At 43.7% G+C, this 26,168-nt stretch overlaps 1 protein-coding gene across 5 annotated transcripts in view; it reads right to left on the minus strand.

Annotated features, from left to right (window-relative positions):
• Positions 1-26,168, minus strand: part of htt (huntingtin) — a 232,343-nt gene that overhangs the window by 89,842 nt on the left and 116,333 nt on the right. For 4 of the 5 annotated variants that reach the window (XR_005942751.1, XM_041185572.1, XM_041185570.1 and 1 more), the window contains 10 exons: positions 25,748-25,868; positions 20,375-20,517; positions 17,641-17,792; positions 15,613-15,812; positions 14,260-14,386; positions 12,173-12,300; positions 7,649-7,759; positions 6,438-6,515; positions 3,201-3,424; positions 1,254-1,332 (listed from right to left, as the gene is read on the minus strand). Coding sequence is in view for 4 of the 5 variants with exons in the window: in XM_041185572.1 (XP_041041506.1) it covers positions 1,254-1,332; positions 3,201-3,424; positions 6,438-6,515; positions 7,649-7,759; positions 12,173-12,300; positions 14,260-14,386; positions 15,613-15,812; positions 17,641-17,792; positions 20,375-20,517; positions 25,748-25,868 (1,363 nt within the window). In the remaining variant the exon portion in view is untranslated. The remainder of the gene's footprint in view (positions 1-1,253; positions 1,333-3,200; positions 3,425-6,437; positions 6,516-7,648; positions 7,760-12,172; positions 12,301-14,259; positions 14,387-15,612; positions 15,813-17,640; positions 17,793-20,374; positions 20,518-25,747; positions 25,869-26,168) is intronic. The other variant, XM_041185571.1, reaches the window with a different exon arrangement.

A 26,168-nucleotide genomic window follows, 5' to 3' on the forward strand; every position in this document is an offset into this window, starting at 1 on the left:
TTTAACAGCAGCAGCCTCTCCCCATCTCCCGCTTTAACAGCAGCAGCCTCTCCCCCTTCCGCTTTAACGCCAGCAGCCTCTCCCCCTTCCGCTTTAACGCCAGCAGCCTCTCCCCCTTCCGCTTTAACGCCAGCAGCCTCTCCCCATCTCCTGCTTTAACGCCAGCAGCCTCTCCCCATCTCCTGCTTTAACGCCAGCAGCCTCTCCCCCTTCCGCTTTAACGCCAGCAGCCTCTCCCCCTTCCGGGCAGCCTCTCCCCATCTCCTGCTTTAACGCCAGCAGCCTCTCCCCATCTCCTGCTTTAATGCCAGCAGCCTCTCCCCATCTCCTGCTTTAACGCCAGCAGCCTCTCCCCATCTCCTGCTTTAACGCCAGCAGCCTCTCCCCATCTCCTGCTTTAACGCCAGCAGCCTCTCCCCATCTCCTGCTTTAACGCCAGCAGCCTCTCCCCATCTCCTGCTTTAACGCCAGCAGCCTCTCCCCATCTCCTGCTTTAACGCCAGCAGCCTCTCCCCATCTCCTGCTTTAACGCCAGCAGCCTCTCCCCATCTCCTGCTTTAACGCCAGCAGCCTCTCCCCATCTCCTGCTTTAACGCCAGCAGCCTCTCCCCATCTCCTGCTTTAACGCCAGCAGCCTCTCCCCATCTCCTGCTTTAACGCCAGCAGCCTCTCCCCATCTCCTGCTTTAACGCCAGCAGCCTCTCCCCATCTCCTGCTTTAACGCCAGCAGCCTCTCCCCATCTCCTGCTTTAACGCCAGCAGCCTCTCCCCATCTCCTGCTTTAACGCCAGCAGCCTCTCCCCATCTCCTGCTTTAACGCCAGCAGCCTCTCCCCATCTCCTGCTTTAACGCCAGCAGCCTCTCCCCATCTCCTGCTTTAACGCCAGCAGCCTCTCCCCATCTCCTGCTTTAACGCCAGCAGCCTCTCCCCATCTCCTGCTTTAACGCCAGCAGCCTCTCCCCATCTCCTGCTTTAACGCCAGCAGCCTCTCCCCATCTCCTGCTTTAACGCCAGCAGCCTCTCCCCATCTCCTGCTTTAATGCCAGCAGCCTCTCCCCATCTCCTGCTTTAACGCCAAGATTCTTCTTCCTCCATTCCTAGCTTTACATTTCTTAAAACCATAATTGGGTTTTAATTTCTTTCTAAAAGCACAATTATTAAGCACTCTTATAAGCATAACATCACAGCTCATCCATTTAATGTAAACATTCTTCAACAAAAGCCTTCAACAGTTGGGTGAAACAGGAAATACCTTATCAGCTCGATGCCTGGCTACATTCGTCAGACTGACCTTCAGCTGTGATGAAACTTTTTGCAGCACATCAAACCACCTAAAATTTCAAAAAAGCAAACATAGTATGGGACATTAACCCTCTACTTTGCACAACAGTATGATTTTTTTTTTAAAGTAAAAGACGCAAATTGGAAATTGCTTTAGACTTCAGTTCACCACTAAGCTACTACATGGGATTACACAGAATATCCAGCATCGAAACGGGTCATTCATTCAACCCAAACTGTCCATGATGGTGTTTATCACAGATTTTATGCTCCACTCCAGCCTTCCTCCATCTTTTTTCATCTAAATCTACCAATGTAACCATACCCACCCCCCCACCCCATATGCTTGCCAAGTTTCCTCTAAAATGAATCCATGCTATTTGCTTCAACCACTCCCTTTGGTCACAAGTTCCACATTCTCACAATTTTTCATGTAAAGAGTTTCTTCTGAATTCCTTATTGGATTTCTTGGTGACTGTCCTTCTGGTAGCTGTCTCTTAGGAAGAAGAGTAGGCCATTCAGCCCCTTGAGCCTGCTCCAATATTCAATTAGGTCATGGCTGATCATCTACATCAACGTCACTTTCCCACACTATCCCCATAATCTTTGATGTCTTTATTCTCCAGAAATCTATCAATTTCTGCCTTAAACGTGCTCAATGATTGAGCTTACACAGCCCTCTGGGGCAGAGCATTCCAAAGGTTCACCACCCTCTGAGTGCAGAAATTCCTCCTCAGTTTTAAATGTCCTACCCCTTATTCTGAGATTATGTCTGAACCAACAGGCTAGAATGTTAGAACTAAAATGATGCACTTTGGTACAACATTGCTATGTGGCCTCAAATAATTATTAAATTTTACCTTGGGATCCTTTTTATATGATGTGGCCAATCAAAAGGCCTTTCCCCTCCCACTTTAACACCAGCAGCCTCTCTCCTCTGAGATTATCCCCTGGTTCTAGACTTATCAGCCAAAGGAAACATCTGATCTACATCCACCCTGACAAACCCTGTAAGAATTCTGTATCTTTCAATGAGATCACATCTCATTCTTCAAAACTCTAGAGAATACAGACCAAGTTTCCTCAAGCTCTCCTCATAAGACAATCGTGCCATTCCAGGAATTAGTCTGGTGAACCTTTGGTACACTCCCTCAATGGCAAGTATCTTCTTCTTTAGAGGAGACAACCAAAACCGTACACAATATTTCAGGTGCGGTCTCACCAAGGCTCTATACAATTGCAGCAAGACATCTTTAATTCTGTACTCAAATCCCCTTGCGATGAAGACCAAGTTGCTGAACTCAGATCATAAACTCTCTTCTCCATCCCCACCCCCTTTCAGATCCCCCTTTTTCCAATAATTGATCATTTTAAAAATATTTTTTCAATCAATTTTTCTTTTCTCACCTATTTCTATTATTTTTAAATTTATTTCCATCCATTGTTTTATCTCCAACTTTCAGCTTATTTTGATCCCTTCCCCCACCCCACCCCCACTAGGGCCATCTGTCACTTGCTCATCCTGCTTTCTACCCTTAATGTCACCATTAGCACATTCCTCAGCTAATATCACCACTGTCAACACCCATTTGTCCTTTTGTCTATGATATCATTGGCAATCTCTTCTTTGCCTCCACCTATCACTGGCCCTCTATCCAGCTCTACCTGTCCCACCCCCCTCAACAAGCTTATATTTCACCTATTTTCTATTTTTCCTTAGTTCTGATGAAGAATCATATGGACTCAAAACGTTAACTGTCTTCCTCTCTGCAGATGCTGTCAGACCTGCTGAGTTTTTCTAGCTATTTTTGTTTTTGTTTCAGATTTCCAGCATCTGCAGTATTTTATTTTTATCATAACCTTCTATATAAGTTTAGCATAACTTTTCTGAGAAAAAATAATCAATATGATGCCTCACCCAGATGTGTCCTGCTCAGGTTCCGCTTGGACCATGTTCCTTAGACTGGCATCAGCTAGTGCCTGGGTGAAGTGGGTATATGGGGCCATGAAGCAGTAGTGATATAGTCCTGGCCTTAGATTGGAGGAACCCAGGCGCTGCACCTTCCCTTGTGATTTGCTGGGGTTAGAGGATGAGCCGTCATACTGCGATGCTAGGTTTGTTCCAAAAAGCGTCTTCAATAACTGGAGTTCAAAGATTTCACTATTAAACACCATAAAACCATAAAGATGACTAGAGCATTGAGCAAACAGCATAATGAACTAAAAACAAGGGCACAATATTGATCATCTAAGGTTATGCAATCTCTCTCATTTATATTTCTTTCTTTCATATTTATACACGGTCTTTTGTTTCATTCAAGGCTCATTAGCCAGTAGTGCAGGAACCGTGGTGAAGACTTCCGCAGGCTTTAATAAAAATAGAATCATAGAATGGTTACATCAGAGGAGGCCGCCAATTGACCCATTGTGTCCATGGCAGCTCTCTAGAAAAGCAACACACTAATCCGTGTTACAATGTGGCACGTGATGTGCGTCAGGCAGACCAAATCCACAAGGGAAACTTGGCCACGCTATCACAACAGCCTTGCAATTATGAGAAAGTTTGTACACTAAATTCAGAAGTAATGAGTCCACTGACACCTTTCCAGATTTAAAAAAATTAAAACATTTATTAAGAAAAGAGTTTCAACACATAAGATTACTATTATTTGATATTATAACAAATCTCAAAATTCCTAATTAACCTGACTCCCAACTACACCCCCCCCCCCTTTAAGGCAACAGTCCAAAACAGATTTCAAATTTACATAAACAATCCAGCAAGGTTACCACAACACCCACTCGACAGTCCTGACTCTCCAAAGCCTCTCCACCATCTACAAGGCGCAAGTCAGGAGCAAAATGGAATACTCTCCACTTGCCTGGATGAGTGTAACTCCAACAACACTCAAGAAGCTTGACACCATCCAGGACAAAGCAACCTACTTAATTGGTATCCCATCCACAAACAATCGCTCTCTCCACCACCGATGCACAGTGGCAGCAGTGTGTACCATCTACAAGATGCACTGCAGAAACTCAACAAGCCAACTTAGACAACACCTTCCAGACCCACGACCATTACTAGCTAGAAGGACAAGGACAGCAGATACATGGAACACCACCGCCTGTAAGCTCCCCTCCAAGCCACTCAACATCCTGTCTTGGAAATACACTGCCATTCCTTCACTGTCGCTGGGACAAAATCCTGGAACTCCCTCCCAAACAGCACTGGGGGTGTAGCTACACCACATGGACTGCAGCAGTTCAAGAAGGCAGCTCACCACCACCTTCTCAAGGGCAGTTAGAGATGAGCAATAAATGTTAGCCTAACCAGCAACACCCACATCCCATGAAAGAATAAAAAAATCTGATCACGATTAAACCTGGCTCTTAAGTTAACGTTATTACAACCAACATATCATCTAATTTCTTTTTTTGCAGCGCACAGGTTTGTTTCAGTGCTCGGGCCCTTTAATTTTATTTGCACAGCCACACATCTGCAGTAAGTTAAGGGGCTGACTTGAGCGCAGGTTGCTGCACAGCCCGAGGGAACGTTGCTTACAGCACATGTGTTCCATCAAGTCAGTTAAACACTGTTTGACATTTCTGCAGTTTAGAATGTTTGTATTTAAAATATCATTTCTGCAATTACTATTTTATCTTTTGGATAAAAATTTGAAGATATTTATTCTCCCACTGAGTATAATGAGAGGAAGTAAAGATGTGCTGTATAGCTCTCCTCCTGCCTCCCAATTCTCTGGTACCACAGAATGGAAAGCCTGGTGCTGAGGAGAGGCTTCAGATACTGGGGCAACTCCATGTGGCAGAAAATGAGAAAAATAAATGGTTTAATGGGGGATTTTTGAAGTTATGAAGGGTTTTGATAGGGAGGACAGGAAAAATTAATTTTCTCCAGCTGGGTCAAGCAATCAACAATTTAAAATCCTCACTGCAAGGCAGATCTTAGGGAAAATTTCTCTCTTTATTCGTTCATAGGATGTAGGCATCACTGGCTAGGCCAGCATTTATTACCCATCGCTAATTGCCCTTGAGGAGGTGGTGAGCTGCCTTCTTAAATCACTGCCGTCCATATGTTGTAGGTACACCCACAGTGCTGTTAGGGAGGGAGTTCCAGGATTTTAACCCAGCGACAGTGAAGGAACGGCGATATATTTCCAAGTCAGGATGGCGAGTGGCTTGGAGAGGAACTTCCAGGTGATGGTATTGTCGTGTGTCTGCTGCCCTTGTCCTTCAAGATGGTAGTGGTCGTGGGTTTGGAAAGTGCTGCCCAAGGAGCTTTGGTGAATTCCTGCAGCGCATCTTGTAAATGGTACACACTGCTGCTACTGTGCGTCAGTGGTGGAGAGAGTGAATATTTGTGAATGGGGTGCCAGTCAAGCTGGCTGCTTTGTCCTGGGTGGTGTCAAGCTTCTTGAGTGTTGTGGGAGCTGCACTCATCCAGGCAAGTGGAGAGTACTCCATCACACTCCTGATTTGTGCCTTGTAGATGGTGGACAGGCTTTGGTGAGTCAGGTGGTAAGTTATTCACCTCAGGACTCCTAGTCTCTGACCTGCTCTTGCAGCCACAGTATTTATATGGCTAGTCCGGTTCAGTTTCTGGTTAACGGTAACTTTAAGGATGTTGATTGTGGACGATTCAGTGATGGTAATGCCATTCAATGTCATGGGGTGATGGTTAGATTCTCTCTTGTTAGAGATGTTAGTTACCTGCCATTTGTGTGGTATGAATGTTACTTGCCAGTTGTCAGCCCAAGCCTGGATATTGTCCAGGTCTTGCTGCATTTGGACATGGACTGCTTCAGTATCTGAGGAGTCATGAATGGTGCTGAACTCTATGTAGATAATTGTTGGTGGGTGGGATGTTTGTCACAGGAGTGGTTGAGGCAGAGGACACTGCATCTTTTAAGGGAACATAAATATTTGAAAAGCAGGGATATTCAGGGAAAAATGATTAGGCAGAAATAGTGCTTAGTTGTGCCATCCCACCTCCTGAAGACCGCAGCATTGATACTCGAGGGGAGAAAAAATAAACAAACCAGAAAACAGCCAACAAAAGTACAGTATTTGGTGCCACCTGCAACATGGTTGTGCAATTCAAACAACAGGGGAAGGCATTTAGAAAACAGCTTACCTGCTGCACACAGACAGTGGCTGCCATGGGTTCCCTGCAGAAACAGGACTTCAGATAGCCCAGGATCTCTTCCACACACTGCAAAAGGATTTTGCAGATCAACTTTTGGTACTAGATCCGTTTCAGTTACCACAGATTGTGTGAAAGTTAAATAGATATATTCCAAAACCTGCACTTAGTGCAAGTGCTAGCATTTCTGAAGCGCTCCATCCAATTCATGAACCAGTAAACATGTATAGATCGAAGTACAGGCAGCATTTAATTATATAGAAGGCACAGTAAACAAACAGGCCATTCAGCCCAACTGGTCTACGCCACCTCTCACCCACCTTCATCTCACGCTAAAACCTTCTATTCCCTTCTCCCTCATATGTTGGAGGTGAGATGGGGGAGATGGTGGTGCAGTGGTAATGTCACTGGACTAGTAATCCAGAGATCCAGGTTAATTCTTTGGGGACATGGGCTCAAATCCCACCAAATCAGCTGATGGAATTTGGATTCAATTAATAAATCTGGAATTGAAAGCTAGTCTCACTAATGGAACCTATGAAACTATCATTGATTGCCATAAAAACCCATCTGGTTCACTAATGTCCTTTAGGGAAGGAAATCTGCCACCCTTACCTGGCATGTGACTCCCAACCCACTGCAACGTGGTTCACTCTTAACTGCCCTCTGAAATGGCTTAGCAAGCCACTCAGTTCAAAGACAGTTAGGGATGGGCAACAAATGCTGGCTTTGCCAGTGACGCCCACATCCCTTTAATTACATCAATGCTATTAACTTCAACTACTCCATGTGGTAGCAAGCTCCACATTCTCACCACTCTCTGTGTAAAGAAGTTTCCCTTGAATTCCTTCTTGGATTTATGCATGTCTTCTCTATATTTAAGGCCCCAGTTTTAGTCGCCACACATGTGGAAACATTTTCCCAGAGTCAGCCCAATCAAACCTAATCATAATTTTAAAGACCCCTATCTGGTCACTCCTCAGCCTTCTCTTTTCTAAAAGGAAAATAGAGCTCCAGCTTGTTCAATCTTTCCTGATAGGTAAAAGCTCTAAGTTCTAGTACCATCCTTGTAAATCCTTTTTGCAGCCTCTCCAGTGTCTCTATATCCTTTCCGTAATTTGGAGACGTGACTGTAACTCCTAATAGTCTAACCATGGTTCAATACAAGTTTAACATAACTTCTCCAGATAAAACCAATTTACCTTCCCAATGTCAGGAAGTGTTGCAATCTCAAGAAGCTGAGAGAGAACATCCAAAGCTCCTCGCAAGAAGCTGCCGAACTTCTCATTATTGTTCTGAAGGTCCAGGGTGACCTGGAACAGGAAATAAAACATTTTAGTAGATGTAGAAGAGCAGCTCAGGATTAAGGGGTTTTGATAGAGAAGATAAGGTAAAAATGTTTCCACCTGTAGGTCAGTATCCCCAGGTGACATGATTAGAGAATGGAACTCTTCCTATTTCAGGCACGGTGCCAACGTCAAATGCACCAGGTCCAAAAGAGAGTAGGGTGATGCAGAGTAAAGCTCTTTCTGCTCAACTTCAAAAATTAAACAACCTTGGAAGAGGCAACCTCACTCCAGTGTGACTTTTATTTCCTATTTCCTGCAGTAACCATCAACTCTGGCCTCACGAGTGAGACTGACAATTGTTCAATTGGGAACAGTTTTGTGTTGCCTGCATGTCAGTCCCAACTGGGAACTGTAGTCAAGACTGCCCAAGCTGGTTTCACATACTTCCCTTACAGCCAGTGGACAGAGGAGGCTTTCATCCCATCGGCATGTGCTGGATTCGAACCTAGTTCCCAGGGCTGAATGCAACCCTCAACATTATCCTATTCCTCACTATCTTTTAAAGCTGAATTATGGACTTGCATTGCAAGGCTCAATTTTTTTTCAGACTACAGAAATATAACATAATGCCCAAGGACTAAGACTGGAATTTGCACATGGAGCTCCCATTATATATTAAAAACAAAAAAAAATAAACCCTGGCAAGTTTGCTTACTCTTTCAAACTGGAGTCCCTGGACAATAAAGCATTCACAGTGGATCCCACAGGATCCAGAATTCAGCTTTCTAATCTTTTATCATATTTCTTCGCTTGCTTCTATGTTATTTCTGTTGTTGGACATTGTTCAATATTAGTCCTGTTTTCTTTTGGGTGCTAGCACCACCTTTGTGAGTGTTAAGATAGGGGATCTCCAGAAGTGTGCCAGTGTCTGGAGGCGCATTCTCGGAGAGTGTCGGTAAATACAGGGACACCCTGGATTTCTCCCAGAATGCCTCGGGAGTGTGCCAATATTTACAAGGAGTCCTTTGCACAGAAAAGTCCAAAAGCACAGTAGGCAGAAACACAGTAAAGAATGTTGGTACATTAGAGTGAAAACTGGTGACTTGAGGAAAACACACAGCAGAACGGTGCACTTAAAAAGGGTTTTGAATCACAAACTCTCAGCACAGGAGGCGGCCATTTGACCCATCATGCTTCAGCTGGTTCTCTGAAAAGGACAGTCATGCCACAGAACTATAGAAAAGTTACGGTGCAGAAAGAGACCATTCAGCCCATCGTATTTGTGCTGGCCACAAAAAGAGAAAAAACCTAGCTGCTCAATTTTAATCCCACTTTCCAGCACCTGGTCCATAGCCTTGCAGGTTACAACAGTTCAGGTGTAGATCCAGGTGCCTCTTAAAAGTGTTGAGCATTTCAGCCTCAACCACCAATTTAGGCAGTGAATTCCAGGTGCCCACCCCCACTCTGGTGAAAAAGCTTTCCCTCATGTCCCCTCTAATCCTTCTACCAATCACCTTAAACCATGCCCCCTGGTGATTGATCCCTCAGCTGGGGGGAAAACAGGTCTTTCCTGTCTACCCTATCTCGACCCCTCATAATTTTGTACACCTCAATTAGGTCACCCCTCAGCCTCCTCTGTTCTAAGGAAAACAACCCTAACCTATACAATCTTTCTTCATAGCTGCAATTTTCAAGCCCTTGAAACATTCTTCTAAAGCTAATCTGTACTCTCTCCAGAGCAATTATGTCTATCCTGTAATGTGATGACCTGTAATGTTCACAGAATTCCAGCTGTGGCCTAACCAGCATTTTACACAGTTCCATCATTGCATCCCTGCTTTTGGATTCAATACCTTGTCCAATAAAGGAAAGCATTCTATATGCTTCATTTACCACCTTATCCACCTGCCACTTTCAAGGGCCTGTGATCATACACTTCAAGGTCTCTCACTTCCTCAACCCCTTTCAATATCCTCCTATTTATTGTGTATTTCCTTGATTTGTTTGCCCTCTCCAAATGCATTACCTCACACTTCTCTGAATTAAATTCCATTTGCCACTTTTCCACCCACTAACCAAACCATTGATATCATTCTGGAGTCAACAACTATCCTCTTCACTCGGATAATTTTTGAGTCATTTGCAAATTTCCCAATCATGCCTCACACATTTACATCCAAATCATTAATATATGAGACAAACAGCAAGGTCCCCAACACTAAGCCCTGTGGAATGCCACTGGAAACCGTTTTCCACTCACAAAGACTTCCGTTGATCATTACCCTTTGTTCCCTATCACTGAGCTCATTTTGGATCTAACTCACCACCTTCTCCTGCATCTCATGGAATCTCACTTTTCTGACCAGTCTGCCATGTGGGACCTTGTCAAATGCCTTACTGAAATTCATGTGGACAACATCCACTACACTACCCTCATCAATCCTCGCTGTTACTTCCTCAAATAATTTGATTAAGTTAGTAAGACGCGATCTTCCCCTAACAAAAGCATGCTATCATTGATCAATCAGTGTCTTTCTAATTGACAGTTTATCTTGTGTCTCAGAATTGATTCTAATAATTTGCCCGCCACCGAAGTTCAGACCGACTGGCCTATAATTTTCTGACCTATCTCGCACACCCTTTTTAAATACTGCTGCAATGTTCGCAGATATCCCAATCCTCTGGTAGCTTGCCTGAATCTAGTGAGGATTGGAAAATGATTCTCAGAGCATCCGCTATTTCCTCCCTGGCCTCCAATAACATCCTGGGATACAATCCATCCCGGCCTTAGTAACTTATCCACCTCCAAGGATGCTCATTTCTACAGTGGTTCCTCTCTCATTATGCTTATTGTATCTAATATCTCACACTCCTCCTCTTTGACTAGAATGTCTGCATCAACCCTCTCCTTAGTGAAGACAGAGACCAATTTCTCATTAAGAACCCTGCCCACATCTTCTGCATCAACACACAAGTTACCATGTACATCTCTGATGGGCCCTACCCTTTCCCTAGTCTTGCTGTTAATAAACATCTTTGGGTTTTCTTTGATTTTACCTGCAAATATTTTTTCATATCCCCGCTTTGCTTTCCTAATTTCCCTTTTTACTGCACCCCTGTACTTTCTATACTCCTCCAGGCTTTCTACAGTATTAAGCATTTTGTGACCGTCATAAGCTTTCTTTTTCTGCTATATCTTACCCTGTGTGATGCTAGATAACCAGGGGGCTCTAGATTTAGCAGTACAGCCGCTTTTCTTTGTGTAGACAGTGTTCATAGAATCTCGCTTTTGAATTCCTCCCATCGACTTGACGCTGTTCTCCCTTCTATTAGCTGCATCCAGTCCACTTTCGCCAGTTCACCTCTCAGCTTTGTAAAATTTGCCATCGCCCAATTAAAAACTTTTATTCCTGTTCTATCTTTGTCCTTTTCCATAATGATACTAAATATTACTGTATTATGATCAATATCTCCAAAATGTTCCCCACTGCTACTTGCCCAGCTTCATTTCCTAAGGCTAAATCTAGAATTGTGCCCCCTCTCATTGGGCTTGTTACATGCTGGCTGAAAAAGTTCTCTTGGATGCAGTTCAAGAATTTTGTGCCCTCTGTGCCCTTCAGAGTGTTCATATCCCAAATGATATTAGGGCAGTTGAAGTCTCCAACTATTACTGCCTTGGTTTTTTTGCACTCAGAAATTTGCCTACATATTTGCTCTTCTAACTCCCCTCTACTATTTGGGGGTCTAGTCCAACAAGCACCCGCTCTTTAATGTAACCCTGTAAGTTCTTTACCCCAAACACCTGTCTAACACCCTTCTTGGAATTTTTTTTACAGAATCAGCTTGCACCATTTAGAGCACTGCAAATCCTCAATGACTTCCAGAGCGAAAAAAATTCTTATCTCCCATCTAGATCTTTCGCCAACGACCTTAAACCTATCGTCTCTAATTATTCAGCCACCTGCCAGAGGGATATGGGGTAAAGGCAGGGGAATGAGACTAGGTGAGCTGCTCTCGCAGACAGCAGATTGGACACAAGGAGCTAAAGTGGCCTCCTTCTGTGCTTAACCCATTCCGTGGTTATATTCTATAGGTCACCTCTTAGCCTTAGCTGGTCCAGGAAGAACAGTTCTACCTGTTCCAACTTCTCCTCATAACTGAAGTCCCTCATCCCTGGTAAATCTTCGCTATACCCTATTTAAGGTGTAGTGCCCAGAATTTTCCGCAATACTCCAGCTGAGTGTTGCCTGAAAAGTTAGACTGTCCCCTGCATTTTTTGTCTTTGACAACTAAAATCCAACATAAAAAATATATAAACCATACCCACAAACAGACATACAAACCAATCGCACCTTCTCCCTCTGACATTGGGGGTGGTGTGAGGGGGGAACCAGGAAAACACAAAACAAGGACAAAACATCCCCTTTGCGCTGGTACCTTGTAGTTTGCATACGTTGCCTTCAGAACATCATGCAGCTTCAGATAAGGAGGCAGGTGGTAAAAACTGCCAAGCGAGGTGGACTTGCTTGTTGGTGCAGCTCCTACAGTATCTGCGGGCCTGGCAGCTGCAAACGTAATAAATAAAACACCGGAAAACATCAAGTAGAGTACACATTTTAAAAGGTTTGCCTCCTAGTTGTAGTAGCCGCAGGGTCAGCAACCAGAGGACACAGGTTTAAGATGAACCAGAGGTGACGAGAAAGCCTTTTGTTTTAAACATAGCCAAGTTCTTGTGATCTGGAATACACAGCCTGAAAGTAAGGTTGGATCAGATTCGATAATGACTTACAAAAGAGAACTGGGTATGTAGCTGAAGTTGAAATGGCACTGTTACATAGGATGCAGTGCCTAAGTTTAGAGTATCAGCTGGGAGGAAAAGGCTGCAGAGACACGGGCCACTTAGCCCAACTGATCAATGCTAACGTTTCATATTTCACACAAGCTTCCTCTCACTCCAGCTACCTCTTCCAGACATACCTCCATGTATCCTTCTTCCTTGTACGTGCATCAAACCTGTCCGTAAATGTGCCAAGTGCTCACTATATCAACTATTCCATGTGGCAAGTTCCACATTCTCAACACTCTCTTCAAAAAAAAATTCCTGCTCGTTGTTTTATTTGATATGTTAGTGGCTACTGTACTTATGTCCCCTTACCCTGCAGTCACCCACAAGCAGAAACAGTTTTGCGTCACACAGAGTTCACAATTTTCAAAATCTCCATTAGATCTTAAGTCTCTTTTCCAGGGATTTAAAGAGCCCCAGTCTGCATAATAAAAATAAAGCTTTCAATTCCAAATAACCTGAGTAACCCATCCAATTCTTTCCTTCCTCTGACCAGTGGTTGGTGTCTTCCTGCAGCACCAATCACTCTTGTGACCTTGTGCATTCCTGTTCAATGCACTTTCCGTCTAAAGCTGCTGCATATACATTTCCTTATTAAATGGGTAAGTATGCCCAATGTTGCAAACCTCATGATTTCACTATCGAGCTGTTGATCTTGAGCTATTGACATAAGGTGCACAATTCTCCACTTGCCTGGATGAGTGCAGCTCCAACAATGCTCAAGAAGCTCGACACCATCCACGACAAAGCAGCCCACTTGATTGGCACCACATTCATAAACATTCACTCCCTTCACCACTTACGAGCAATGGCAGCAGTGTGTACCATCTATACAACGCACTGCAGGAATTCACCAAGCCTCTTTAGACAGCACCATCCAAACCCACGACCTCTAGCATCTAGAAGGACAAGGGCAGCAGACACATGGGAACACCACCACCTGGAAGTTCCCCTCCAAGTCACTCACCATCCTGACTTGGAAATATATCGCTGTTCCTTCAGTGTCGCTGGGACAAAATTCTGGATCTCCCTTCCTAACAGCATTGATGGTGTAACAACACTACATGGGCTGCAGCAGTTCAAGAAGGCAGCTCACCATCACCTTCTCAGGGGCATGGGCCTAGCCTAGTCAATGGCACCCACACCCCGTAAATGAATTAAAAAAAAAATTCACTAAGATTCTCCCTTCCTCCTCCATGAACTCCTCACACTAAATAGTACAAAATAAATAACTCTTACAAAACATTACAAATGTATAGCATTGCTGATTCCGCTCCTTAAAGAAATCTAGAAGCAAGATTTCAACTTTTTATCAAGTTTATTTTTACTATTTGAGGAAGAGCAGGGGAGTTGAGTTGTCCCCAGTGTTCTTGGATAATATTTATTCCATCCTCCCCCCACCCCCCCAACACCAACACATAAAACAGATTATCCGGTCATTATCAGATTGCTGTTTGTGGGGCTTTATTGTACTTAGATTGGCTGCTGCATTCCCCTACATTACAATAGTGCATACACTTCAAAAACAAAAAGCACTTCATTGGCTGCAAAGTGCTTTAGGACGTCCTGAGATTGTGAAATATAAATGCGCAAGTTCTTCCTTTCTTTCACTTTCAAAGTAACAGAAACACTGCCTAACCCAGGTGACCTGAAGCAGCTTGGGACATTCATCTTTTCTCACCTGGACTGGATTCAGTACTTTTCTTTGGGCTCATTGGTGCAGCCGCCTGCTCTGCTGACTCCCTCTCCTTTCCTTTACGCCTGATTGGGCTGAGGGATGGCGTATTCGCAAGTGAAGGGAGAGTTGCCTGAGAAATAAAACACATGACACAATGTCCTGCTGTGATATGAATCGCACTTTATCAAATTAACAGTGCACTTTTTCCACCAATTCAACCACCACAATTACTAAACCTAGATTCTATTACACAAGTTTTGTCTTGCCTCAATTTCAAAAGGCAACAAACTAATATTTTTAGTATCCTGTAACCTTGATGTTCCCATTATCTATCCAGCTATGCACTCATTTCACAGTCAACTTAATTGCAAAATCATGCTCTGAAGCTTCTGAAAATCCAGGTGTTTATGATCTGGTATGTGCTGTTCCAAGTACAGTGGAAGCAGGTTTAAATTAACTTCGAAAAGGCAATTCAATATATACTTCAAAAGGAAATATTTATGGAGAATGGACAGGGTGGATAGGGGGTGTGGGGAAAAGTTGGATTAATTGGATAGTTCTCACAAAGTGCCAGTATAGATACAGCAAGCCCAATAGTCTCCTCCTATGCTGTTAGGGTCAATGATTCGACAAAGGCCTATTTGGAAAGAGCTGAGCCATACAGAGCAGGGAGCAGAAGGGGAGAGAGGTTTCAGGTTCAAACCCCTTCCTATATGGAGTTCAACAATCTGGGTCAGAGATTCAGCATGAGCAGTACAAGTGGTTTCAGCCCCTCTATCAGGGAAGTAGGGGAAGGAAATGAGGTTTCCTGTTCCTGATTGCTGCCCAGAAACACTTGCATGAGGTAATCAGGTGTACAGACATCGGTGAGGATCGAATACGGTTAACAGGCCCTCAACAGTCATCACTCAAGCTCACTGCTTGTCTGGATGAGGTAGCAGAGGGAGGAGAAGCCTGTGAAAACATAAACCAAGCAAGGAGGCAGTGCCTTCCGAAGGAAGCAGAAACAGATCAGGTGAATGGAAAGATGACGAAGAAACCACATAAGACCGTGCGAAACAGAAGTAAGCCATATGGCCCCTCAAGCCTTCTCTGCCATTCAATAAGGTCATAGCTGATCAACCTCAACTCCACTTTCCCATCTGATCCCCAAATCCTTTGATTTTAGTGTCATATACACTGTACTATATATCCATATATGTAGTATATATACGTACTAGATATGCTTGAATTTATACTACACCTATTGCATGCTCGCTCTGTGGAATAATGTGTTGGGCTCCAAATGAACTGCCCTAATTCTGGTCATTTTCAGTTGTTAATCCTGGTATGATTTAATATAAAAATTCCACATACCTTTAGTGCAGGACCAGGTGCAACATCATCAATCACATGTGCACAGATATTGATGATCTTCATCAGATGAGAGAATAGCTGTTCCACCATCCCTACCAAGGTCCTATCAGCCAAAGCAGGCCATGGTTCTTCAAGTTTAGTGGTTGTACCAGCATCATCTTCATTGGCCCAGGGATTCTTCAGGGATTTGGGTGCAATGGCTACCGACAAAACAAAAAAATTATGCAAAGGTTAAGTTGGCCCCTCCAATTATTGGTGAAGTAAATTTGTGGTCAGTTTAGCTCATCAGGAGTGAAAGAAGCAAAAGTTCACTTTCTATCCAAGATTGAAAGAAATTAAATCCCTCAACTTAATCCCTGGTCGTACACCTATTACCAGCAAGTTGTTCCCAAGATTCCCATCAATGTTGCACTAAGTTGGCCACTACAAGAGGCATCACAGATGCACTAATATTACATATGGATTATTATGTAGAAATTTCTTATATATGCTTATTTTGTGCTACACCTTATATATAAATACCTTAAGCAGTTCAAAAAATTACTTTTGAAGTGAAGTGGCTTGTAGGATCAAATACTACACAGCCAGTGCATACCAGCCACTACAGGGAGCTGAATGATCAATTCATCTCTCCTTCCCCCCTACAATGGTGTTGGTCGAGGGAGTGCTGTCTGGGGCACTGAGAATTCCCTTCTCTCCAAAATGCACCTGGCTTAAGGAAGGTGAAGCAGGAAACAAATCTGCTCCATCTCTGCTTCTGACTGCTATCCAGCAACCCTGCTTCAAGTGCACGTGGGATCTTTCAAGTCAATAAAATCAGATAGGGGATATCTGAAATTAATGACTTAATTAAAGGTAGTGCCTCTGGCATACTGAGTGTTTAACTACAATGGAGTGCCAACCAAGATTACACACGCATGATCTAGTGAAGATCCAAAATTTTGACCCAGATCGAGCCAAAAGCGTGACCAAATGAGCCAAGCTCACTCCATTTCCTACGTCAGTGCTGGGAATGTTATTGGTGATAATCAACAAATGAGTACAGTTCAAGAAACTATACTGAAATATTGTATCAAGCAAACGTTTGAGCTTTTACAGCCTCTGGGGTGGATTTCCCACCCTGCCCATCAGTGCAGTCACCTGGCATTAGGCTCACTACTTCATTCTGTCCTTACGTGGGCTGTGCTGGGAAGCGAGGAACGGGGGACCCATTGCCAGAATAAGAGTCACAAAAGAAGATTTTGCAGCAATGGAAAACGAGAGACACTGCACAAGTACAGATGCTTTGAAGACAGACTTGCAAGATCAGAGGTATTTCCCATGCATTGTTACTAAATCCACAATATAGAAAAATGATCATTGATAAAGGAAGCAAAACCCTCCAAGTGGAAAGAAGGAAGACATCTAATAGAAGTCAGAATTCCCTTTATAATGCTCTTGGTAAATGGGGACTTGAAATGTGCAAATTTTAGGTTGCTCGACATGGCACAACTGAGATCAAACTGTGTTCCTGTCATGCTAAACAGAAGAGGTTCTTTCCAGTACTCCTTAAAAAGCTGGAACAGCATAGCTCTCCTGTGTAAGGCATGGAGTTACTGAGCTGTATAGAGGAGAAAGGGCTCAGGCTTGATCTTAAATCTATACCAAGTTCGCCAATCTCAACTGGGCTGTGGTCACAAGCATTCTAATTGGCTAAGTGTCCCTGGGTCACAGCTTGGTTTGCTTCAGTGCTCATTGGGTTAAAAATTGAGGAGTGGCTAACAGAAAACTGGAAAACTCACCTAACTGTATAGCTCATTACTGGGAGCAGTGATGTACTACGATGCAACTGGAGCTCGTGGAAACACGCTCCCTGCAATGCAGCTCCACAACTTCAAGAGTTTGTATGTTCGTAGAAAAAGGGGAGGTTAATCGAGAAAATAAAAATTATTCAAAACTACTTCTTATAGAGAAGAGACAATCTGTACCAGGTGTGCTGGTAAGCAACAAGGAATTTTAAATGTGCACTGAATAAAAAACTCTACTTACCCGCCAGCAGGTTTCCTGACAATATTAAGGCATCCTGATGGGAAGAAAGGTCCAAAGGAAACCAGGCTGAGGAAAGCAGAGACAGTATCATATTGACCATCCCCACAGTACAGCTTTTACGGGGATCATCCGTCGGACTGTTCTGCGATAAACTAGAAGCCGAAGAACAAGTGGTTGTTAACCTGATGAACAGCTAAACAAATTTTTCAAAAGAAGTGGCGCTCACTAAGTTTACGAAAAACTGGAATTACTAATTGAAATCAATTACATTTGTGCACGACAGTTTCCACCACTTGTTCTGGATGTGTTCACATGAATGAGACTTGTCAGCTGTACATGATGGTTGGTGCTACTTGGGAGCGCTATATCAGTACTGCACTATATATCAAGAATGTTTGCAGACAGTACAAGCTGTAACCCTCTAACAATTAAAAGAGATTAGAAAGACTTAAGTACAGGAGTTGAAGATTTAATGAGGTTTTATTTATTTACTTATACTTGTTCTTGCATTCAGTGCGCCTTCGAGAAAGGTGAACTCGTGTGTAAACACATTTGTCTCTGCCTGAAATGAATGGAGCACATAAAACGCAATAACTAGCAAAACTCTGAAATTGATCCTAATGCAAATGGATAATGGTTATCACATTTTGACCAATGTAATGCAACTGGAGCTCGTGGAAACACACTCCCAGTGATGCAACCCCACAACTTCAAGAGTTTGTGTGTTTGTAGAAAAAGAGGGAGGTTAATTGAGAAAATAAAAATTATATATAAATTTTTCTTATAGAGAAGAGGCAATCTGCACTAGGTATGCTGGTAATCAACTAGGAATGTTAATTTAAACTTGGATGTCTTAAGTGGTCGGGACAGTACTAGCAAAACTAGGAGGGAAAATATGAGTGACGAGTGAACTTTGAAAAGTATCACGTCTATATATGTGCTCCCTGAAGATTGTATATACTTGTGAATGGGATAACCTGAATTGAACACCAGATCTCAAGAGTTAGAAGAGTCTCATAACAAAGGATCATTTGGAATTTGTACCAGCAAGAGCATATGAAAGGGATTTTATTTTTTTTTTTTAAATAGTATTATCCCTTGAATGGTTGGTTCAACTGTGGCACAAAAGGGCTGCCAATAACATTCTCACACAAAGATTACGTTTTAGAAGGAGCAGAGCAACAGAGTAAAAGAGGCAAAAATAACAAGGGGTGGGGGAAAACAGGAGAATTATTTGTTGCTCACTATAGGGGGCTCATTTTTCCAACCAAAACCTTTACCTGAAGTAGCAAGAGGATTTATTAGTACAATGCTTGTTAAACACTGACGTTTTAAATGCATTTTAATACTAAAATCCGTTTCTTTATTCTTTCATGAAATGTGGGTGTTACTGTCAAGGCCAGCATTTGTGCCCATCCCTAATTGAACTGAGTGGCTTGCTAGGCCATTTCAGAGGTCAGTTAAGAGTCAACCACATTGCACGTGGAGTCACATGTAGGCCAGACCAGGTAAGGACGGCAGATTTTTTTTCCCTAAAGGACATCAGTGAACCAGATGGGTTTTTACATCAATTAATGGTAGTTTTATGACACTAGCTTTATGGTACCTTAATTATAGCTTTCAATTTCAGATTGTGTTAATTGAATTTAAATTCCAACAGCTGCTGTGGTCCTTAGGGCATTAGTATGGGGTTCTGGATTGCTAGTCCAGTGACATTACCAATATGCCACACCTCCCTCTGTTTAAGGGATATCAAATTAGCTGTCTTGCTTTATTTTCTGTTGCTGATTTCTTTCTAACTCTAGAGAGTTAGAAAGCATATTTTAAAGGAAAAGTGGATAAATAGAGGAAGCAGAGGCAAATAAAGGGCTGTGGAGAGAGAGAGAGAGAGAGGGAGAGAGAGACACACAGCAGGGCAGCGGGAGCTTTGGATTGCTCTAGCAAGCTGGCAGACACAATGGGTCAAATGACCTGCATCTGTGCTGCATCAGTAGTTCTAGATACGAACATTTAACAGGTTGAGAGTCCCTGACTCTACCATTTTAACGTTTTCAATGGGTTAACGCCTCCTTAAAAATGTGAGCCGTTGAATGTCAGACAAACTGATGCTGAGAGACACAGATTTTTGATCTCTCAGGGGAGGCAGTGGCATAGTGATTTTGTCACTGGACTGATATCCAGAGACCCAGTGTAATGCTCTGGGGTCCTGGGTTCAAATTTTTATTCAATAAAAATCTGGAATTAAAAGTCTAATGATGACCATGAAACCATTGCTGATTTTTGTAAAAACCCATCTGGTTCACTAATGCCCTTTAGGGAAGGAAATCTGCCATCCTTACCTGGTCTGGCCTACATGTGACTCCAGACCCACAGCAATGTGGTTGACTCTTAAAAATGCCCTGAATGAGGGAATTAGGGATGGGCAATAGCTAGTGATACCCACATCCCATTGGGTGAATAAAAAAAAACAAGGAATATAAGGAGCAGATGGGAAAGTGGAGTTGAGGTTGAAGATCAGCCATGATCATGTTGAATGGTGGAGTAGGCATGAGAGAGTGTAGGCCTACTCTTGCTCCTATTTCTTATGTTACTTTCCTGAACATATTAAACATTGTGGGGCTAATCCTATGGCATGACTTCAAGGCTCTAGGCTTAAACGCTCAACAATTAAGTAGAAATGAGGCGAGACCCAAAAGTCATGAAAGACACATAGAACATTTTATGACACAGGTACCTGAAAGAACGCCCCCTATTCTTGTATAAGTGGACTCTGGATGCTTGTGAACTGCTGGTCGTATACCCACAGTGCCAACCAATGCTCCAGTTGCACACAGGGTAGTTCAAGGAGAGCAAAGACAAAACCTCACAGCAACCAAGCTGCAAATAAAACAAAGGATATCATAATACAACACTAAAACAGATGAAACAATCACAGTTGCAGGGGGAAGGCTGTTTAGAGGGAAATGGAAGTGGAGGGGTGGCAGCAAAGCGTACTATTTACCAAAATACCGCCTTTCCCTCTAAAAGGAGAAAGCAAAAATTCCAGAAATTCCTAAAAGTGGCAATTTTTCTGGGCAGCACATCACCTGGCCCCTCTTTGCTTGGCTGCTCTGGTCCCCTAAGCTCCAGGGAAACGAGGACTGCAGATTCACACAAGATAAACTCCCATGGGTGCCTGTCCCCGAAACCTAAACTCGCCACTCAGTCTGCAGCATCATTCCACAGGCACCCTCAGGCCCCTGACACAGAGCAATAAATAGCAATATATGGAGCAATAAAGCAATTGCAGTATGCATGGGAAAAAAGTCCAGTCAGTGAAGTCTCTGAAGTTGCCTAGCAGGGAGGTAGATCTGGCCAGAAAGGCCTCCTCGGGAACAATAAAATTGGCATTTTTTTCCCGAACGCATAAAAGGAATTTCAGGCATAAGTATTCATTATTTTGTTCCAGGCAGTATTCCTTAAGCAAAAAACTTCTTCCTGCTCAGACTTCGCTACTTAAATATTACACAGTTTTAAACAACCTTTCTGTTTTAAAAGGAACAATGATTTTCCTCAGTTCCATGGCAGCCTATCATTTTGTACAGGAGTGAATGAAGAGATACAAACAGAAAGCGATAGAAATATTCAGCAGGTCTGGCAGCATCTGTAGAAAGGTCAGTAACCTATCATAAGAACTGCAAGATACCAGGGGCGTACACACTCTGGTTCTGACAAACCAAATCACTGATCTGAAACATTAGTTCTACTTCTCGCTTCACAGATGCTGCCTGTCTTGTTGAGGATTTCCAGAATTGTGTGTTTTGATTTCATATCTCCAGAAAATGCAGCATTTTGTTTTCATATTTGTGAATGAAGAATTTTTGGTCCAAATCTTGTACAAGCACTTGGTGGAAGGGTTGTGCGGCTAGGGGATGAAAGGGAATGAAGCAATTTTACACAGTATTACATTTCTATTCATGATAAGCATGAATCATTTGGCTAAACTGCATGTTGAAATAATGAGCAATCACACTGGCAGTATAAGCCAAACTGGACAGTATTTCACACAGGGCAGAATTTAACTTCACCCTCAACAGCGGGCTGGGAGGCAAGAGGGGTCACATAATTGGGAGGAAAGGTCGGGGAGGGTTGGAGTGCCCACTGCCATCCTGACTCCCTCTGATTCTATCAGAGATGGGAAGGCCAATGATGACTTTAACGCCCAGAGGCCAACTGAGGCCCTTGAGAGGCCAACTAATGGTCACTTAAGCATCTCACTCCACCACCACTGGCATTCTACCATTGGTGACGGGCCTCACACCAAGTGGAAAGGCCGTCCAGTGGGAACTGGCAGCCTCTTGCTGCTGGTTTGGGTGGAGGAGTGGGGGGGCCCTCCTGATCAGACACCCTGTAGCCCCCGTCTGCAAAAGTCACTTTACTCCTCACTTTACTCAACAACACCCTCCACCCTCACCCCCCAACTCGCCAGGGCCTGTGCCTGGCCTCATGGTGCAACCAGTGGTCACCACTGCTGATGGACAGCTGTGACTGAAGAACATGCCAACATACGAATTCGGAGCAGGAGTAGGTCACTCCAGTGCAGCTACAACACTGGCATCTACCCAGCTATGTGGAAAAATTGCCCAAGTATGTCCTGTACACAAAAAGCAGCACAAATCCAACCCTGCCAATTACCGCCCCATCAGGCTGCTCTCGATCATCAGTAAAGTAACGGAAGGGCTAATCAACAGGGCTATCAAGCAGCATCTGCTTAGCTATAACCTGCTCACTGATACCCAATTTGGGTTCCGCCAGGGCTGCTCAGCTCCTGACCTCATTACAGTCTTGGTTCAAATATGGGCAAAAGGGCTGAACTCCCAAGGTGAGGTGAGAGTGACTGCCCTCGACATCAAGGCAGCATTTGACCGAGCATGGCATCAAGGAGCCCTAGAAAAACTGGAGTCAATGGGAATCAGAGGGAGAACTCTCCACTGGTTGGAGTCATACCTAGCGCAAAGGAAGACGGCTGTGGTTGTTAGAGGTCAGTCATCTCAGTTCCAGGACATCACTGCAGGAGTTCCTCAGGGTAGTGTCCTTAGACTAACCATTTTCAGCTGCTTCATCAATGACCTTCCTTCCATCATAAGGTCAGAAGTGGGGATGTTTGATGATTGTTCAGCACCATTCGCGATTCCTCAGATACTGAAATAGTCCATCTCCAAATGCAGCAAGACTTGGACAATATCCAGGCTTGGGCTGACAAGTGGCAAGTAACATTCACACCACACAAGTGTCAAGCAACGACCGTCTCCAACAAGGCAGAATCCAACCATCGCTCCTTGATGTTCACACTGAATCCCCCACTATCAACATCCTGGGGGTTACCATTGACCAGGAACTGAACTGGACTAACCATATAAATACTGTAGCTACAACAACAGATCAGAGGAATTGTGCGACGAGTAACTCACCTCCTGACTCCCCAAAACCTGTCCACCATCTACAAGGCACAAGTCAGGAGTGTGATGGAATACTCCCCACTTGCCTGGATGAGTGCAGCTCCATCAACACTCAAGAAGCTCGACACCATCCAGGACAAAGCAGCCCGCTTGATTAGCACCACATCCACTTCCTCCAGCAATGACGCACAGTAGCAGCAGTGTGTACCGCCCACAAGACGCGCTGCAGGAATTCACCAAAGCTCATGGAAACCTAGAAACTAGGAGTGGGAGTAGGCCATTCAGCCCCTCGAGCCTGCTCCGCCATTCAATATGATCATGGCTGATCCTCTATCTCAACGCCATATTCCCGCTTTCTCTCCCTACCCCTTGATGCCCCTAATATCCAACAATTTATCAATTTCTTTCTTGAATATATCCGGGATCCACAGCCTTCTGTGGTAGAGAATTCCACAGGTTGACCACCCTCTGAGTGAAGAAACTTTTCCTCATCTCAGTCCTAAATGGCCTGCCCTGTATCCTGTAACTGTGGCCCCTGGTTCTAGACTCACCAGTCAGGGGAAACATCCTTCCTGCATCCAGTCTGTCTCACCCTGTTAGAATTTTATATGTTTCAACTAGATCCCCTCTCATTTTCCCAAATTCTAGTGAATATTAGCCCAGTTGAACCAATCTCTCCTCATACGAGTGTCCTGCCATCCCTGGTATCAGCCTAGTATATCCTTTCTTAGGTAGGGAGAGCAAAACTGCACGCAATACTCCAGGTGTGGTCTCACCAAGACCCTGTATAAGTGCATAAGACATCCCTACTTTTGAACTCAAATCATCTTGTAATGAAGGTCAACATACCATTTGCCTTCCTAACTGCTTGCTGCACCTGCCTATTTACTTTCATTGACTGGTGTACAAGGACACCCAGATCCCTTTGTACATTCACATTTCCCAATATATCACTATTTAAATAACACTCTGCCTTTCTGTTTTTCACACCAAAGCATATAACTTCACATTTATCCACATTACACTGCATCTACCATGGGTTTGCCCACACACACAATTTGTCTAAATCGCCCTGCAGCCTCCTTGCATCCTCCTCACAACCCTGCCCAGTTTTGTGTCATCAGCAAACTTGGAAATATTGCATTTGGTTCTCTCATCCAAGTCATTTAAGTACATCATGAATAGCTGGGCCCCAAGCACTGATCCCTACGGTATATCACTAGTTACTGCCTGCCACCCGAAAAAGAACCAATTTATTCCCAAACTCTGTTTCCGGTCTGTCAACCAATTCTCATTCCATGCCAGTATATTACCCCCAATCCCATGTGCTTTAATTTTGCCCACTAGCCTCTTATTTGGGACCTTGTCAAAAGCCTTCTTGTAATCTAAATACACCACATCCACTGATTCTCCCTTGTCTATTCTTCTCGTTACATCCTCAGAAAACTCTAGTAGATTAGTTAAACATGATTTCCCTTTCATAAACCCATGCTGACTTTGTCTAATTCTGTTAATGCTTTCCAAGTGTTCTGTTACCATCTCTTTTATAATAGACTCTAGCATTTTCTTCACTACTGATGTTAGGCTAACTAGTCTATAATTTTGTTTTTTCTCACCATCCTTTTTTAAATACTTCAACAGCACCTTCCAAATCTACAACCACTACCATCTAGAAGGACAAGGGCAGCAGATAGATGGGAACAGCATCATCTGCAAGTTCCCCTCCAAGTCACTCATCAATCTGATTTAGAAATATATCGCCATTCCTCCACTGTCGCTGGGTCAAAATCCTGGAACTCAGTTCCTAACAGCACTGTGGGTGTACCTACACCACATGGACTGGAGCGGTTCAAGGCGGCAGCTCACCACCACCTTCTCAAGGGCAATTAGGGATGGGCAATAAATGCTGGCCCAGCCAGTGAAGCCCACACCCTGTGAAGGAATATAAAAAAAAACACTCGGCTCCTCGAGCCTGTTCCACCATTCAATAAGATTATGGCTGATCTGAATGTAACCTCAACTCCACATTGCTGCCTATCCCCAATAACCTTTCACCCCGGCCCCCACCCCCCCCCTTGCTCATCAAGAATCTAGCTACCTCTGCCTTAAAAATGTTCAAAGACTCCGCTCCCACTGCCTGTTGAAGAAGAGAATTCCTATGACTCATGACCTTCAGGGAGAAGATTTCTCACCTTTGTCTTAAATGGGTGAGCCCTTATTTTTAAACAGCAACCCCTAATTGTGGAGCTGCTGGCAGCTCTTGGCAATGGAACCCTTAATTGGAAGGCAGCCCCAACCCCAGACAGTTAATTCCCTGATGGCCACGAAATCACGTCAGAGCTTCCAAAAACGGATGCGGGGGTGGGGGGGGGCAGTCGCAAGCTTTCAGGCCAGTAGAAGGGCCACTGCCACAGCCATTAAATTCAAGCCTAGAAATTCTCATTCATAGGATTAGTAGATGAAGGCCCAATACTTTGGAGGACTTTACTCTGCCCACTAGTTTAAAATAGATATACTCAATTCACGTCAAACATCAGACAGGTCACACAAACACACCAAACCATCAGTCACCATCACGAATGGCAGCGATTTAAAGCATTAAAATGAATTATGCTCACAAACTACCCAACAGCCAGCATGTAAAGTTTGAAAAAGCAGCCATCACTCACTATAAGAGCTCGGGAGGTGGATGAGGTTAATGCATGAGATACTGCAGTGATGACACGGGACAGGTTATTCTCTATCGTCACGTCAGTGGTGCTCTGTGAAATGTTGAATCCTCTGTAGGTTCTGGACGATTCAGGAAAAAGAATTGACAAAAAAGAAATCAATTCAATCAGTGAAGAAGCAAAGGCAACTTTTAAAAAATTAATTTCAAACTAGCAGATTGAATGCAAAAACGAGTTCAATTTGTAGTCGCCGCTAAATATGCTGTGGTTCAGTTTTAAACAGATATGATCTTTTGGGAGGAACTCAACCTCCACATTCATAGCATCATGGAAAGTTTACAGCACAGAAAGAGGCCACTTGGCCCTCATGTCTGCGCCAGCCGAAAAACAAGCGTTCCAGCCTAATCCCACTTTCCAGCAG

This window comes from Carcharodon carcharias, chromosome 4 (assembly GCF_017639515.1).
Source record: "Carcharodon carcharias isolate sCarCar2 chromosome 4, sCarCar2.pri, whole genome shotgun sequence".
NCBI lineage: Eukaryota > Metazoa > Chordata > Chondrichthyes > Lamniformes > Lamnidae > Carcharodon > Carcharodon carcharias.